At 47.5% G+C, this 17,148-nt stretch overlaps 1 protein-coding gene across 1 annotated transcript in view; it reads left to right on the top strand.

Moving 5' to 3' along the window:
• Positions 1 to 1,661: 1,661 nt before the first annotated feature.
• The window catches only part of LOC103801894 (monocarboxylate transporter 2-like), a 24,870-nt gene continuing 9,383 nt past the window's right edge, over positions 1,662 to 17,148 (top strand). The window contains exon 1 of the mRNA XM_009074330.1: positions 1,662 to 1,878. Coding sequence (XP_009072578.1) covers positions 1,662 to 1,878 — 217 coding nt within the window. The remainder of the gene's footprint in view (positions 1,879 to 17,148) is intronic.

Here is a 17,148-nt window from a genome sequence, read left to right as displayed (position 1 = left end):
GGAATGCCTGAATTCCTCCAAGACCTATGGTTTATTTAAGCCAGGGGCTGGCAAGGCTGAGCAAGATACGTATCTCCTGGTGAAATTGCAACTTTCCAGCTAGAGGAAACACTACTTACTGTTTTCCAAAACAGACTTCAATGTAAAAACAAGAATATACAGGGAATTGGTGAATATAAACAGTGGGCAGAAGTTTGCAATGATCATGGTTTGGGTTGGAAGGGACTTTATAGATCGTCTTGTTCCAAGCCCCTGCCATGGGCAGGGACATCTGCTAGACCAGGTTTCTCCAAGCCCCATCCAACCTGGCCTTGAACATTTCCAGGGATGAAGCATCCATAGCTTTTCTGAGCAACCTGTGCCAGTGCCTCACCACCCTCACGGTGAAGAATTTTTTGCCTAACGTCTAATCTAAATCACCTCTCTTTCAGCTTAAACCCGTTCCCCCTTGTCCTACCACCTTTGTAAAAACTCTCATTTTTTTTTTTTTTAACGATGATAAGGCACGGGGGCAGGAGAGCAGCCTGCAACTTTGTACAGAGGACAAAAGACCTGGAGTTTTGCACGGAGGAGAAAAGAGCAGGGATGCTGGTGGAAACACGGGGGGAAAACACCCCGAACAATTTGAATTTAAGTAACCGAGGGTGGTTTAATCAACTCCCACGACGGGGCTGGTGCTGCTGCTGCCTTTTCCCGACGTGTCGCTGCTGGGGGCGAGGAAGACACGGGGGAAAGGGAGCGGAGGAGGGAGGAGATGAGGTTTCGGGGGAGGTGGGTGCTGTCCCCAGCCGGACGGGGCAGCGGGGACCGTCCCGTCCCGTCCCGTCCCGTCCCGTCCCGTCCCGGGGCTCAGTGCGGGCTCCTCGCTCCGCAGGTGGGTTCAGGGGGTACCAGGAGGGCGATGTGCAGGGTTGGAGCCGCTGGGTTTGGTTTTACCCAATTCCACGGGGCGTTTTCTGCCCCGTCCCGCTCCTCCCCAGCGGCACGGTGACACGGCTGGGGGGCTTTGCAAACGGCACAGAGGGGACACGGGACGTGGCTTGCTAGGCAGAAGGGATGTTGGGGTGATGCTGTCGCTGCAGCCTTGGGACTGGGGGAGGAGCATCCCGGGACTGGGGGAGCAGCATCCTGGGACTGGGGATCTGGGGGAGCAGCATCCTGGGACTGGAGATCTGGGGGAGCAGCATCCTGGGCCTGGGGGTCTGGCAGAGCAATATCCCAGGACTGGGGAACTGAAAGAGCAGCATCCTGGGCCTGGGGGTCCAGGGAAGCAGTATCCCAGGACTGGGGGAGAAGCACACTAGGGCTAGATGTCCAGGGGAGGAGCATCCTGGGACTGGAGGTCTGGAGGAGCAGAATCGCAGGACTGGAGGTCTAGGGGAGCAGCATCCTGAGCCTGGGGTTCCAGGGAAGCAGCATCCCAGGACTGGGAGAGAAGCATCCTGGGACTGGGGGAGAAACACACCAGGACTGGGAGTCCAGGGAAGCAGAACCCAGGACTGGGATCTGGAGGAGCAGCTTCCTGCACCTAAGGAGCCAGGGGAGCAGCATCCTAGAACTGGAGGTCTGAAGGAGCAGCATCCCAGACCTGACCCTGCACCTTTACACTTTGTATTTCAGGGCTCCCCAAGAAACGTGGGTGGCTGCTCACCCACCCAGCCATGCCACCCCCCACTAAGGCAGGGCAAGCCCCCAGCCCACCGGATGGTGGCTGGGGCTGGGTGGTTGTCTTTGGAGCTTTCATTTCCATCGGCTTCGCATATGCCTTCCCCAAAGGCTTAGCCATCTTCTTCAAAGAAATCCAGGATTTCTTTGGCACGTCCTATGGCGAGATCGCATGGGTCTCCTCCATCATGTTGGCCACGACGTACGGTGCAGGTGAGTGATGCTGCACCAGTCCCCTGTGTGTGTGTGGTGTGTTGTAAGAGCAGAAATTTCTGCTCAGAGTCAGCACAGGAGAGCAGCAGCAGTGTCCATCTGCACGGGCAGGACCACAGGTTCATTTTCTGATCATGTTTTCAAACGTTCATTTAAGCAAACGAGTCATATGTGGAGCCTCAAGGGGTTAAGGGAGGTTATTTTTATTAGAGTAGTGTTGGTTGGGACACAGTGCCTTCTGAATTTGCCACTGGGGTCAGCAGGTGCAGGAGTTTTTTGACCCCTCTGGGTGCCTGTGAGGGACTGCAAATGCCTTTAAAAATATGGTCACCAATTTGGTGCTGACATCCCATTTATTTCCAGCTGGGACTTTTGTTGCTTTTCAAAATGGGGTATATTTCACTATGTGTGCATGGTGTTATGCAAAAGTCTTTATAAAGGAGTACAATATTCTCTGTGCACCTGAGGCTGAGCCACAGCATGGTGTGCCCCGTTGCTGCATCCCCTTCTCCAGGATGCTGCCAGCCCCAGGCTGCATCAGGGGGTTTCTCTGACACTGTGAACAAAACAGTCCTGTCACACAGCAACTCTGTTCCCCCAAAGGCTGGAAGCACCAGCCCTGCTCCTTGTATTCAAGTGGTGAGGGGACAGGTGAGCTGTTTCACAGGCACTAGCATCCTCCTGCCTTGCATTGACATGAGTTGGTAACTTTGCAGCTGAGAGGCTGTGAAGTACCAGCATGGCCAGGACCTGGTGTGTTGCTGAGGGCAGCAGTGGTGGTCACCTACACAGAAATCAGCAGATTACCTATGAAAGCTTTCCCATGGGAAAAAGCCCTGAGAACAGGCTGGTGTGAAATAGCTGGGTCCAGGTTTCAGCCAGAGCTGAGCACAGAGTAGAGTAATAAATGAAGTAGCTGCTTGCTTATTGTGGCAGCTTGTAATCTCAGTGATGAAATCACCAGAGTCAATCATTCTTATCAGTGGTAAAGCAGTGCATATAACTTTGCTCTTTTTTTATGATTTTGATATCACTTTCATGACTCAATGAAAAACTTGGGCCACCCTTGATTAAATCTGCAATGGGAGGTGGACAGGAGCCACTCTCTGCAATTGCAGGAAACTTCATCAATATTTATCCTGCCTGTTAAAGCAATTCTGAAAACATGACTTGTTTTTACAAAGGATTTTTTTCCTTAATAATGCACTGTAGTGCCTTTTTTTTTTGGAGAGCACAGTTGCTAATGAAAGTAAAGATGTTTTGTAAAGGTTTGTCAGGTGGAAGCAATGCTTAAATTGGAGCCTGTTGTAATCCATTCTGTTGTAACCCACTGCAAAGGCTTGGGCCCATGGAGAGCTGCTCTGCAAGGGCTGAGTTCCTGTTTGAGAACACACAAATGGAGCACTTGGAGGGCAAAACCCAAGCAGTGACTTAGAAACAGAAGTCTCCTGATTGAGCCAGCACTGTTGTCCCATTGCCTGTCCCCTAATGCTGCAATAGGTGTGCCAAAGTAGTTACTTGTGGGCTGGGAGCTTCCTGGCTGCCTCTGTGGGTTGTTCCCAGCTCTTCCAATAAAAAAATGTCACCTTCTCCCCTGCTGTGGAAGAGATGCTTCATGTCTGACCATGACTGAGCAAGGAACATGCTCTGCAGATTAACCCTGATGTTGCTCACAGGGGTGTAGATGGGAGGTTTGAACCTATCAGGGTGCAGGTCATGGCCAATGAGCTGCTGCTGGAGCAGGTGAAATGTTGTTCTGACTTCTTTGGCCTCCTCCCATCCACACACTTTCCAACCCACCTTCTTCTCTGTCTCTCCAGGGGTTCAAACCAGTGCTGTGTGCTGTGTACCTGGGATGTTGTAATGGATTTTTATCCCTTTTAACTGAGCATCTCCTGCCTTTTTGCAAGGAGCTTTACCCTCCCTTATGCTATTGCACAGTAATATGGGGGATGATACTGTTAGACACTGTTAGACTTAATTGCAGGCAATTGTACCTTTGTACCTTCCCACTTGCTTGTAGTTGCTCAGAGTTATGTCCATTTACCATGTCCTCCCCTCCTCTGCTCTGCTCTGAAGTAAGATTTATGCTTGTTTGATCATCCCTCTCTCTGCAGCGACCCAGGCTGAGATGCTGCAGGGAAGGGCCATGGTGGGAATTTGTGGAACATGGAGCAAATGAAATGCATGAGCCCAAGAGTGTATTTAACATGTCTAATTTGATTGACTGGGCATTTAATGCCAGAGCAGGTTTAACTTATGAATTACTCTAGTGATTTGGAAATCTTCATTATAGGATGGTTCCTATGAGCTGCCCAAGTCTTACTCTGCTGCAGTGCCTTAGAGCTGTTAGGATGCTTGTGTGGCAAAGCTTGATTCACTCTGCTGAAAGATCTAGAAAAACAGTTTAACACTGGATTTTTGATAATGTTTCTGAAAAAAAATTCTAAAAATGCCAAGTTTTCAACATAGTCCTGATTAATAACATTACTAAGGCATGTAATTATTGCTATGGTTTGCCCATTCCCTTCTTTTCCCAACTCACTGGTGAGGCAGAACTGTCACAGCCTGTGTGGAGGTGCAGGGGGTGCAGTCTACAGCTGCATGGGAGCTGTGTTGGGGGCATCAAGCATCTCCTATGTGAAGCATCAGGTCTGTATCCTGGGGGGCTGGAGGAGCCTATGGTGTGTTTGCTGGTGTCAGGTGTGGGCATCACAGCCATGGAAGGAAACCCCCAAACTTGCCTCACATCCCTTCCCCTTGCTCCAGCAGCAGTAAATGGCAGTGATTTGGAAGGTGCCTACATGGATCAAGAGCTTTCCTCAAGAGTGCACAGACCCTGCTGTTATAGAATCATAGAATCATCAAGGTTGGAAGTGACCTCCAAGATCATCAGGACCAACCATTGACCTGTCACTGCTGTAACCCCTAAACCATTTCTTCCAGCACCAGATCCAGGTGCCTCTTGAACTGTTTGCTCAGTTGTCTTCAGGAAAAGGCCATAGTGTTGCTGTTCCCTTCCTGGTGTTGGCAGTGTCTCTGGACTGTGCCATGGCTCTCAGAGCCAGGGCAGCAAGGCTGGCATCTGGACAAAGGGATGTCCCCTGCAAGGACTGACCTGTCTCAGCTCTCTCTGCTCCCTGGAGCTCAGTGCAGTCTCAATGCTTGGTGCCTTGGCAGGGTTGATGCTCAGTGGCTCAGCTTTAGTTTGCAAACATCCCCAGGAAACAGTCCCTGGTTCCTTGGCATGCTTATTGGTGTAGGGACCTGCTCTAGGGCTGTGTTGCTTGCTGTGTAACAGAGATTATGTTTGCATTTTGTAAATAATGCAAATGAAGCTTATTTTGTGAAAATACATGAACTAACCCGAATCTCCACTGGAGAAGCTGTTGACTTTGACAGCATGTATTCAGATTTACAGTGACCACCTGAGGCTTTGGCTTGTAGCACCAGAGCAGTTCCATTTTTTTTTCAGACTAAAACTGAAAATCAGCAGCTGAGAATGTTTCTGCCTCTCACTTTCTGCTTAATTCCCCGAGGAAGCTGTTTTATACCAGCCAGGGCTCTGGCAATATATATATTACAGAAGCTAATGTGTCTCATCCCCCCAGTTTCTTAATCTGAACTAGGTTGCAGAAAACAATTCTGTCACTATAATACAAGTAGTAAAACAGATTACTGTGCAGTAAAGTGGATAGCCTGGACTTTATGATGGGGTACTTGTAGTTCTCGCCAGTACTCGTGTTCAGCAATTCCGTGTTTCCAGTTGCAAAAGGCAGACTGGGAGGTTTGTGAGTGAGGAGCAAAAGGTAGCATTGCTTTTCTCTGTTCAAATCCCACAGGCTGAAGCCCTATCAGTTTGATAAAGAAAGATTTCTGCTTTGCAATGTTTCTACTTTTTTGGTTGTTGTCCTTACCCCAAATGAGAAGGATGGAGGAGTCTTTGATGGATGGAAAGAAAAGGAACCAGGATCTGTCCAATGATCTTAGAGGTCTTTTCCAACTTTAATGATTCCATGATTCTATAATGGCCCAGGGGATATGCCATCATCCTTCCCTACAGGTGCTTTCAGCTGCACCTCAGTACCCAAGTAACAGGCTCTGGGGGTGATGAGGACACACCAACGCTGTCAAAATGTGGAGCACCACAGGACACCCCCATGCTGCTGGATGGTGGCAGGGTCTCTCTTTTCAAACTGCCCCCTTGAACTTTGTTACACCAACAAAAGTCCAAGATTCCTAAGGTCTTGCCTCATGTACAGGGATGAATTTTGTTGAGGAAACAATCTCATAGCAAAACCAGAAGCCTTTGGCCTTCTCACCTCCTGACTTGCCTCATGTGCCCATGTGATATTCACAACACCAAACTGAGCTGCCCTTCTCCTGTTTTAAAGTGTGACAAATTTCAAGCAAGCCCACAGATGTGTCCCTGGAGACAACCATTAGCCAGGGAAAGCAGGAGGCAGCTGAGCTCCGAGGAAAGAAAAGATAAGCAGTATTAATTTGCTAGTAATTTAGTTGCCCTATTCAGCATCAGGGGAAGCAGCCAAACATTCTAAAAATAAGAAATAGTGATACCACTAATTTAATAGCAGCAATGTTCTTGTAGCTGTTATGGTCTCCTGTAAGGCTATAAGAGAGGTAAGGATTGTGGGAAGAAGTAATGTCTTTTATTATGGCCAACTCTTAGAGCCTGAACAATGAGCCAGCTTGCTGGCACATGTGCCAGAATAGGGAGAATAATTTAGTACCTGGGACAGTGTCTGAATTTTCAGCTGTTGGTTGTTTTTTAATGGTGACTGTGTGACCAAATCCTTCCTTCAGCTTTTTAATGGAACAACAGGAGTCATCTGAGGGAAACTCAGAGACCAGATCCTGACACAGGGTCATTTCAGCTGCCCAGCTTGAATAGCTGGGGCTGGAGCAGGGAGCATTGGACCTTCTTTGTACTCATTTTTAAGAATCTCCTGCTTTTGCAATGGATATGCAGCTAAGCCTTGTGTGTGTTTGTATGCAGCTTGAAGGTGAAAATATGTGCTGCTTTTGTTACCCTTTAATACATAAAAACTCAGTTGCATCAGCTCTATGCACTGATTTTATTCAGTACATACTGCAGTGGATTCTTGGTCTAGTCTTGCTATAAGCTGCTGTATTACTCCCCCAAAATCTCCAGGGTGCTGCTCTAACACATCCAAATTTCTATCAAAATTATGAGATCACCTTCTGTCTGTTTTGCAAAGACAGCAGCAGAGAGCCACATTTTGCAAACACAAGGAAAATGAGAGTGTTTCTGAAGTAAAAGCCTCAACCTGAAGCCATCCAGTGTTTATTACTCTTGTTGTTTGTTACTGTATTGTTTTGTAATTTGATGAAATATCTGAAGATTTAATTCTGGAAATGCTCCACAACTGAATCTTTTCTCCAAAGAAACTTTCTCCCAGAGCTTGTAACTGCTTAATAGAGCATCTGCTAAAGCAGCAAGGAAGAGATGGGGAAGCTCAAAGTCCACCACTGACCTTGAACATTTAATCCAAAATTTTATAGCTGTATTTTATTATACTGCTAGCATGATAAATTGCAGTGACAGGTTTAGAAAGCACCTTACAACATGCAGTGGCATAAAGCTATATTAATAATGAGTTTGATTCTGCAGTTTCTAACTTAATCAAAACTGCCAATGTTCTCTTCTGGTCCAGTCTCCATCAGAGCCTTCTCTGCCTCCAGCTAATCCCACCCAGGGCTCTCCATGGATCCCAAGTGCCTTCAAAGAGCTGTGAAGTACCACAGCACTACAGGGGGAAATTGAGGTATGGGAGGAAGGTGAGTTTCTTTCAAAGACAAGCCACAATATAACAGACTCCAGGCTATGCTTTGGGGGCTGCAAGCCCTCTGCAAGCCAGTTTTGGCTCAGACATGGCCTGGTGGACCACAAGCACCAGGATGGGTGGAGGCTTTACCTGCTGAAAGCCTAATGACAAGGATGCTTGGCAAAATTGTGTTGTGTGTTGCCCAACAGGTTCTATAACATGGGCTTAGCAGAGAAATGAAAGGGTTGGGACCCAGTCAGGGTTTACATTCAGAGGTGCTCACATATACATGCAGTGTGGGTCTGGCTGCTCACTGGCCTTTCCAGGAGATCCAGAACCCATGTCCTCTGGGTCCTGGGCTGTGTCCGACTACCCCATGGGAAGCCTCAGTGGCCCAAGGGTGTCTGAAACAAGGTGAGCATCTCAGTGCTGAGCAGGGGTACTGAGACAGAAGGAGAGCAAGGGAGGGCAGATTATATTTGCAGTAACATCACCTGTGTCAGCTCTCTCTGCTGCTGTGCTCACAGCACTGGTTCAACAAAAATTCTCAATTAGGGATTTCCCTAGGCATGTGCTTTTCTGCTAGGATAGTTTGTGTAGGCTGAAGCAAAGGAATAGCTCTGTTTATTCACAGTGGATATCCAGCATCCTGCCATCCTGGCACAAGCCCAGGAAGATGCTCTCTGGAGCTGTATGATGCTGGACTTCACCCTTGTTCTTACTTTCCACCTCTCAGACTCCCACTAAGAGTCCATCAGCCTCCCCATGCCACTGAAACCAGCCTTCCCATGCTGGGGCAATCCCTGGGGTAGCAGCACCATTATGATGGTGGATTTTGTTAAGAAAGCTGGATGAGGAATGATTTGATTTCTGTAATGGATGGTGCTGCAGATTCATATACTTCTCCTAACTCTCAGAGAGCACTCAGGCTCTGCAAGGTCACCACGTATGGGCTTATATTTTTTATTTTTTTTAATAGCTCTGTTCTACTTAAAAGCAATAATAGCACTATAGGTTCAGGTGAAATATTTCTGTGTTCGTGGACTTGGTCACAAAGCTTTATCATTTTGCCCTTCATTGGAGCTAGGAAGGTCACCAGGCAGCAGTAATAGAGATGTGATAGACTTAATAAAAACCAAGATTAATAAGAACTAGGAAGAAGAAGAGTTTTTGTTTGGGGGGTTGTTAATGCTGCACAGGAAGGTGTTAAGCCCAGGAGGAAGTTATAATCCACTCCCCCAAGTGAAGTTCAAAAATGGGAAAGCTTCTTCCCCCAGTCAGTACAGCACATGTTTTGGGTGCTGGTGCAGGAAGGAGGGTGAGAGCTCTGATGCCAACCTGTCCTGCAGCATTGCAGCTCTTCTGGCCCTGGATGGGCTTTCCAGTGTAACTGACCTCATGGCCACGCAGGAAGGAGGGTGAGAGCTCTGATGCCAATCTGTCCTGCAGCTTTGCAGATCTTCTGGCCCTGGATGGGCTTTCCAGTGTACCTGACCTAGTGGCCAAGTTAAGTAGGACTTCCTGGAGGTGGGCAAAGCTCTTTGGAGAGCATGGCCAGGCAGGAGCCAAATTGCTTACAAAGCAGTTTGTTAAGAGCAGTAACAAAGGGCTGTTGATCTCTGGGAATGGATGTCCCAGCCACATAGGGAGCTCATGTTCTGCACCTGAGGTTTGAATGATGGAAGGGATAAAGGTCAGTGGTCCCACCAAAGTGACAGGTTAGCTAAAGAAATCAAGAAGTTCAAAAAAACATGATGTCATGACCTTCTGAAGGTGAGTGGCTGTGATCTGCTGTGTGGGTGAGACCCAGAGGAGCAGCCAGGGAAGCCACAGAGTGCAGGCAGGCAGCTGTGTGCTGGGCACCTGCAATGCCATCCCCTTGCAGGAGTGGTTGTTTAATTGCCTAAATATGAAGTGACACAAAGGACCTTGGCTCCAGCCCCAGTTTTGGAGCTGTTGGCCTGTGGCTCCTCCATGTGCCGCGGGAGCAGCGCGTGTCAGCTGGGTAATCTGGAAATTGAAAAGCCAGAGCACTGATCAGATAAGATTGCTGGATAAGGAAGAGAACACTTTGTCTTACTGAAGCTTGGGCCTTGTCTGCTTTGTTTTTCTTCGGTTTATTTTTTTTTCTAATATCAGGATGCTGCTGTGGCAACTGCAAGTATTTCTGATGGGAAGTCAAGGTCGTTAACAGAAGGCATCAGGGTGGTGGAGGTGTGGGTAGGTCTTTGGGAGCTGCCCTGTGGGGTTTGCAGAGGGGACTTTGATACCATAGCTGTCACCTGGGGCATTTGCTCACTGTCACTTGTCCTCCAGCACCAGTGTGTGTGTCTGTCCTGTCTCCAGCAGCACTGCCCAAGGAAGAGCCTGTGGGCTCCTCAGTCAAAGCAGGTGCAAACCAAACCATCTGACCCAAGCAGCTGAGACTAACAATGCACTTTATTATTAGCAAGTACCACCAATTCTTTTCCAGAGATCTGGAGCAGGCACGTGCAAGGCTCAGTTACCATGGGTCAGCTGGTGAGCAGCAGTTCTCCAAGCCCTGGTGACAAACTCTTAAAAGCATGAGCTATGCAGATCTTGGACCTTGGAATTCTCTTCTAGCATGGCAAAGAATGAAAAGCTGCAGGTTTTAACCCTCTTATCCCTTTTCCCCTGCCTTTGCAGCTGTGCCTCTTGTTTTCTCAGACCACCCCCCCTTTCAGTCTGTGCATCGTTACCAGGAGCTGATGGCTGATCCCCTCTGTCTCCAGAGACTGGTGGGCTCTGGCTGCCTGTTAATAGTGTGGGGTACTTGCTTTCATTTTCGGGGTAATGAGGAGGTTGCTCTGTTACAATGGGCTGATACCCTGGTGGATAAATTACAAAGCCAAAGGCAGTGTTGTTATTCCACCAAGGGAATGAGATTATTACTGAGGAAATTGCAGGCCTGCTCCTGTCATTGTTTTACTACTGGTGGAATAATAGACTTTGTTTTATTAGTATAAATGATTTCCCCCCCCTTTTCCTCACAGCTGAGTACGCTCCAATCCTACTCACATCCCCAGTGACTCCCCACAGCCAACACCAGTCATGTTGTGCTGAGTTCTTAGTTGTGTTTTCCCAGCAGTTTGGAAAATATTAACTACTTGGGCAGTTCTTTTGGTGCTGACCAATGTCCCTGTGCAAGAACAGCTCTTTAGAGCCACTTGCCACTGTGGAAAAGTGGGAAAAGCTGAGCTGCATGTCACAGTGCACTGGTGGTCCCAAATCTGCCAGCACTGGGGTCCATGTAGTTGTCTATTTTATCATCTGTGTGGTCATCAAATGGTCTTACCAGCAGATCTAGACTGTTTGCAGTGGCTCTGTGCCACTTTACACTGTCAGAAGGTCATTCTTGTGAAACCTGGAAAAAACCCACATTGCTGGAGGCCTCTGGGTTACAGGGTCAGTTTTTCAGGGTCTCAGCTCTTAGATGTTTCTCAGAGAGGCTTGCACAGAAATATTTCAGCAGAAATACATCCAAGACAAATTTCACCAGAAAGAAGAACTCTGGTTTCTATTAGTATTAGGTTAAATTTAAAAAAAGGGGCAAACCAGACTGTACAAATGAGGGATATATATATACTTATATGTAGGGTCAGAGGTATGGGAGAGAAGAATGTTTTAGTGCCTGTTAAAATTATACACTGGTGTTTTGCACCGACACTGGAAGTTTTGCAGCTCATAAAAAATTCATAAGGCTTGTTGAGGAAAACAGGAAGGCAATTCAGGTGTCTATTTTTTGAGCACTGTCATACTTGCAAGATTTTAAGCCAGTCTGGATTGATATTTCTTGTTAAATGCCAACTCTGCATTATGATCCTCTCTGGATCATACTTCAGAAACTCAAAAAGAATGAATGACAAGATGGCCTGGCTTTGTGGAAGAGAAGAGAAAAGAGTTCAGGGTATTTTGCATTTTCTTTATGGTTTTTACAGTCTCTTCTTCAGACTCCTTTTCACTTCTGCAAACACGAAACTCAAGGTGAAAAGTAATTGGACAAGCTAACAAATGAGTTCAGGCTTGCTGCATTCCCCACCAGCAAGTGGCTGTGTTCTGCTTGCCACCAAGAGCAGCCTCTTTGACACAGCCTTTCATGTCCCAGCTAACAAAGAATGGAAATCTGCCACAGGCATGAGAAAAGAGAGGCTTTATACAGGACAGGCACTAAACCAGCATGATTTATGTGGTCTGAGGATACTGCTTTACATTGCATCAGTCTTCCAGGGGTTTTATGATCCCAGCTGCAACTTTTGGGGGTATTTGGTGGGAACTGTTGCTCTCCAGACTGCAGAGTTTTCCTGCAGGCAGAAGCAGAGCCCTCATTGTGTGCACCTGGCTCTGCAAGGGCTTGGGGTGTAAAGTGAGGCTTTTCTGAGTGGGCATTTCTTGCTCTTCCCAGGGGTGATGGAGACACTGGAGAGCCTGTCCCTGGGATCTCCCCTGTGAGCCAAGGAGGTGCAGAGCCACAGGCACAGCTCTGAGGCTCAGTGTCCCCCCCGTGCCCTCTTCTGTCTTGTGTCATCCCCCTGCAATGGATGATAAGTGATGGTCATGGTTGGAAGTTTGTCAGAAGGGAGGAAGTCACTTGCTGGATCATGGAGGGGACTGTCATGTTTCCTAAGGCTGGGTAGGGGAATGCCATCCCTTCCCACTGCAAAGCACTGGCTGCTACCACTCCTGTGTCAGCAGCCTTGTCCTTGCAATGTATTGGGGTACAAGGGGATGATTAAATCTGACATCTGATTTCCTCATTAGAAGTTGCAGTGCTGTCCTGGTGGTGTGGGGACAGTGCTGGCTGGAGGACACTGGTGCTGGCTGGAGGACACTGGTGCTGGCTGCTCCACTCTCTGGGAAGTTGTGCACTGGGAACACACTCAGCAGCTGGGATGACTTTTTCTCCTTGCCATGACCTTTTAGGGACTTGCACAGCATTTGTGTGGCTGCTGCTGCAAGACTGAGGCAGGTAAATGGTGACTTTCTGAGAGCTTTGCCTGCTCTTTCTCTTGCCCTGCTCTCACCTGACACTGTAAATTAAGAGGCAAAAATCACCCTGACTCCTGTTAGCTTCTCCCACTGCAGGCTTGCAGGAAGGAAGAATAATTTCATTTGGATGCTAGGACAGGGAGCCTGTGGCTCCTGCACATTTGGCCAGGCAAGGATTAACAAGTAAAGGTGGCTTGGGATGGAAGCTGCACATGTTGTTACCATAAATGGTTTCTGTGTGGTAATGTACAGCATCTTCATTCTTTCCATGCCAGCTGAGTAGCTGGTAAATGACAGGTCCTGCTTTTCAATTCCACATGTTGCCAGGGGCTGTCACACTTTTAATTTTTGCAATAGCTGCAAGCAAAGCAGTAATCGTGTTTCCTATTTCCCACAACTGCAGTGCTGGCTTTGTGTTCCCTCTTCTTAATTCCTCTGCCCTCACTTGAGCTATTTGATTTCTTTTTTCAAAGCTCCCACAATGCTGCTGTTAAACTTATCTAATCTTTGATGGCTAAGCAACATCCCCCAAGAAATACACTGTGGGTGACATGGGGCAGAGCAGGGCAGGAGAGGTGCACTCAGATCTGCTGGGTGTGATGCTGATCACTGAAGACACCTGGGCAGGGTGAAGGGGATACATATCTGTGCTCCATGTGCCTGCCCAAATGGGTAAATTTAGGTGCTGAAGTGTGCACTGCTATGTGACATATTGCGTGCACCACTTTGTGCCAAGGGATGGGACAGCTTTTGAAATTCTGCTCTCTTAAAGCCTGTGGATGTTTCTGTAGCTCCAAATGACTTAAGTGGAAGTAATTTTAAGGATGTGATTTTGCACTTGCTTCAGTGCATTTGAAAGGTCTGCTCAGAACTATTACAAATCCTTTGAGCAGCAGCTCAGGGAGGTTTGGTTTCCCAACTCTTTGAGGCTTTAGATTGGATTTTCTGGTGTCTTGTAAAGGTGGTGCTTTTCCTGCAGGTTGAGTGCCCATCATGGGATTCAGTGGTAGTAAGGTTTAATCCAGATATTCTGCTCCTGTTTTCTCCTCTAACTGGCTGCACTCAGTATCCTAGAGGTCTCTGACCCTTGGTGCTATGTGGGTGAGGCTGGTCAGTGAGATCAAATGCTGTCACTGACAGGTGTGTGCTGTGTGCTCTGCCTCTTTACCAAAGCAGGCTCACAGGGCCTGGAATTATGGTTTCAGGCTGTGAAGGAGAAAGGCTTTTGTTGCTTCTAAAGTTTGTCACAGTTCTCTGTGAGCTCAGCCCAGCCCAGGCAGGTGACACCTTTGATGAGTGCAGCTCTCCTACCCAACCTGGCAAACAACTGGGGACTGATTATCCCCTTGTAAAACTGATAGTGCTGGTTACAGCAGATGAAGGCTGTTTGCTGAAGGTCATGCAGACCTGCTGTAAAGCACTGCTGAGAGATCACCCACGACAAGAACAGGGAACAGTTGCAGTCTCATGGCTTAATAAGTGATTGCTGGGAAGTTGGGATGCAGCTGAGGACTCTGGATGTTCATGGAGGGTCACAAGGGACACCAGAAGGCTGCACTCATTTGTAAAGCCAGTGGTTGGGATACAAACTTTTATTTTTCTTTACTCCAGCCTCTACCCCAGGCTGTCCCCATAGCCAGGCAGCTGAGCATAATCTGTCCTACCCTCAGGCCCTTCCAGTTCATCATCTGCTATCATGGTCCAAGCCCATCCTTACAGATGGGTGAAGCCAACACAACAGCTTATGGACTAGAGTGATGGGGGCGTAAATCAATATTTCCTTCTTCCAAGGTGAGTGCTGCAAGAGTGGGAATATGTGAGCAGTCTGTTTTCCTTCTCATAGGAGGGGCTTCTCTCCCTGGTATGCCCCAGGTCAGAGCAGGAGAGAGGCCTTAGCAGAAATCTTGTGGCTTTAAATGCTCTGCTCCATGGTACAACATCCTATAGTTTTAGGGCTGATGTGAAAGCCCTCTTCCAGTGGGAAAAGGTAATTGAAACCACATTTTCTTAGCTGAGTAATTAGATTGATTCTGGAGAAACACAGAGGTGGAAAATTGAAAAATGGAAGAGTTGTGTGCCCTTAGGCTGCAGATGAATATCTCAGTGCCTTTCCGAGGAACATTGGCTGGATCTATTGAACTACAGGACATGCTGAGACCAGCTCAAGCATGATGCTAGTCCAGGCCCTGACCAGGGGAAACTCAGACAAACAGGGGTCCCTTTCCCACTGTGCTGGTCTGAAATGCATATTTCTTTCCCCAGAACTTCTCACTGAATTCTGTAGTGCTCTGTGCAGAAAAAAGATGCATCTGTGTGAATCCAGTTACAGGATCAGGGGAAAAACCTCTCCACCTAATTATACACTCACAAAAATTTTAATTGAATGGTGCACTCGGTAGGACCAGCTCACAGATCACACAGTTACAGGGATGCTGTTGAGACTGTGCTTGTGTGTATTTAATTTATGAATGTTTTGTCCTCAGCCATCTAGTGGAAAGTATTTCTATGGGCTTCATTCCCCAAATTAAACCAGCCATACCCTCTGGTTTTCGTTCTTGCACGTTACAGCAGCTGAGAACATGTTCAGATGCTGTTGGCCATGCTGAGGGGATATTGGGGCTTCTGGGTCTCATTCCTGTGCTCAGGTGTGCTGTGGTTTGCAGAGCTTTGGCACTATTTCTGGCTGAGATTATTTAAACAAAGGTAAATATCCTGCTAAAGGCCCCGTGGTGAGGTAGGTCCCACAGCCAAACTCTTCAGAGATGCCTGTAAGTTTAAAATACCTGTTTCCAAGGTATGTGAGGATGATGTGGGATGTTTGTAGAGGAACTCTTCAGAGATGCCTGTAAGTTTAAATTATCTGTTTCCAAGGTATGTGAGGATGGTGTGGGATGTTTGTAGAGGCAGGAATGAAGGCAAACAGGCACACTGGACTCCAAACACCATTGCTGTGTGATGAGTAGCACCAGAAATACTCAAGTAAAAGCTGCCTGTATCCCCCTTCCTTATTTTCAGTATCATTTTTGAAGCATTTTGATTCAGGGGTTTTGAGTAATACAGACTCTTTTCCTTACATCTCATAGCTTAGACTTCTGGGCTGCTCTTTCCTGCACGTTTTGCTTTCTCTAACTCTGACTTCTCAGCCTGATCTAACTTCAGAGTTGGCCTTGCTTTGAGCAGGAGTTTGGTCCTGAGACCATCAAAGTACCTCCACTATATATTATTCTGGAATTCTGATTTTTACTGGTCCTCCATGTCTCACTTCCTCACATTTCAGTGATCCTTCCAATGTGCACTGCCTTTGTTAAACCATTTCTCTCTTTCATAATTTTGCACTTTCCTGAACCTTCTCTTTGCATAAATGCAAGACTAAACTAGTTCTTTTGAGCTCTGACTAATCCATCATCCTGAACTGTTTCTACCTACATAGACTGCTATTAAGATTTAATTAAGAACTGTTCTGCTGAAGCTTCGGTCCTGGTCAGCAGTATTGGAATTGCATTAAATAGAGGCATTAAAAATGCAAGAGCATTCATGATCTCAGCCTCGTAACATGAACCACTGCTTTGTGTGTATGGTTTAGCATGATCGTAGATCAAGAAGCTCCTATGTTGGGATCATGTGTTCACCTGATTTGTTATTGCTGTTTGCCTTCTCTGATGGCTCTTGAAGGTCCTGGGGGCAGGAGCTGTCACTGCCTACACAGCCATGGCATCAGACATGCTGCCACGTGCTTGGGGATCATCTTCCTCTGCTGCTCCACTTTCTTCCTGAGGTCACCCTAGAGCTGTCAGCAGCACTGATATTGCAGAGTTTTACCTGCTTGTCGTGGTTTAACCCCAGGCAGCAGCCAAGAACCACACAGCCTCTCACTCACTCCCCCACCAACGGGACGGGGGAGCCAATTAGAAGAGTAAAAGCTACAAAAACTCATGGGTTGAGATAAAGACAGTTTAATAGAGAAAGCAAAAGCTGCACACACAAGCAAAGCAAAACAAGGAATTAATTCACTGCTTCCCAAAGACAGGAGGTGTTTAGCCATCTCCAGGAGAGCAGGGCCCATCACGCGTAACGGTTCCTTGGGAAGACAGACACCATCACTCCAGATGTCCCCCCTTCCTCCTTCTTCCTCCCACCTTATATACTGAGCATAATGTCCTATGGTATGGAATATCCCTTTGGTCAGTCTGAGTCACCTGTCCCAGCTGTGTCTCCTCCCAGTCTCCCATGCACCCCCAACTTACTTGCCAGTGTGGCAGTACGGAAAGCAGCAAAGGCCTTGGCTCTGTGTAAGCTCTGCTCAGCAATAACAACAACATCTCTGCATTATCAACTCTGTGTTCAGCACAAAACCCAAACATAGCCTCATACGAGCCTCTGTGAAGAAAGTTAACTCTACTTCAGCTCAAACCAGCACACTGCTCTGTGTTGAACATGCCCTTCTGTCTGCAGATAC

This window comes from Acanthisitta chloris, unplaced genomic scaffold (genome assembly GCF_000695815.1).
Source record: "Acanthisitta chloris isolate BGI_N310 unplaced genomic scaffold, ASM69581v1 scaffold4095, whole genome shotgun sequence".
NCBI classification, from domain to species: domain Eukaryota; kingdom Metazoa; phylum Chordata; class Aves; order Passeriformes; family Acanthisittidae; genus Acanthisitta; species Acanthisitta chloris.
The sequence above is the reverse complement of the archived record's forward strand: the minus strand, read 5'-3'. Positions and strand labels throughout refer to the sequence as shown.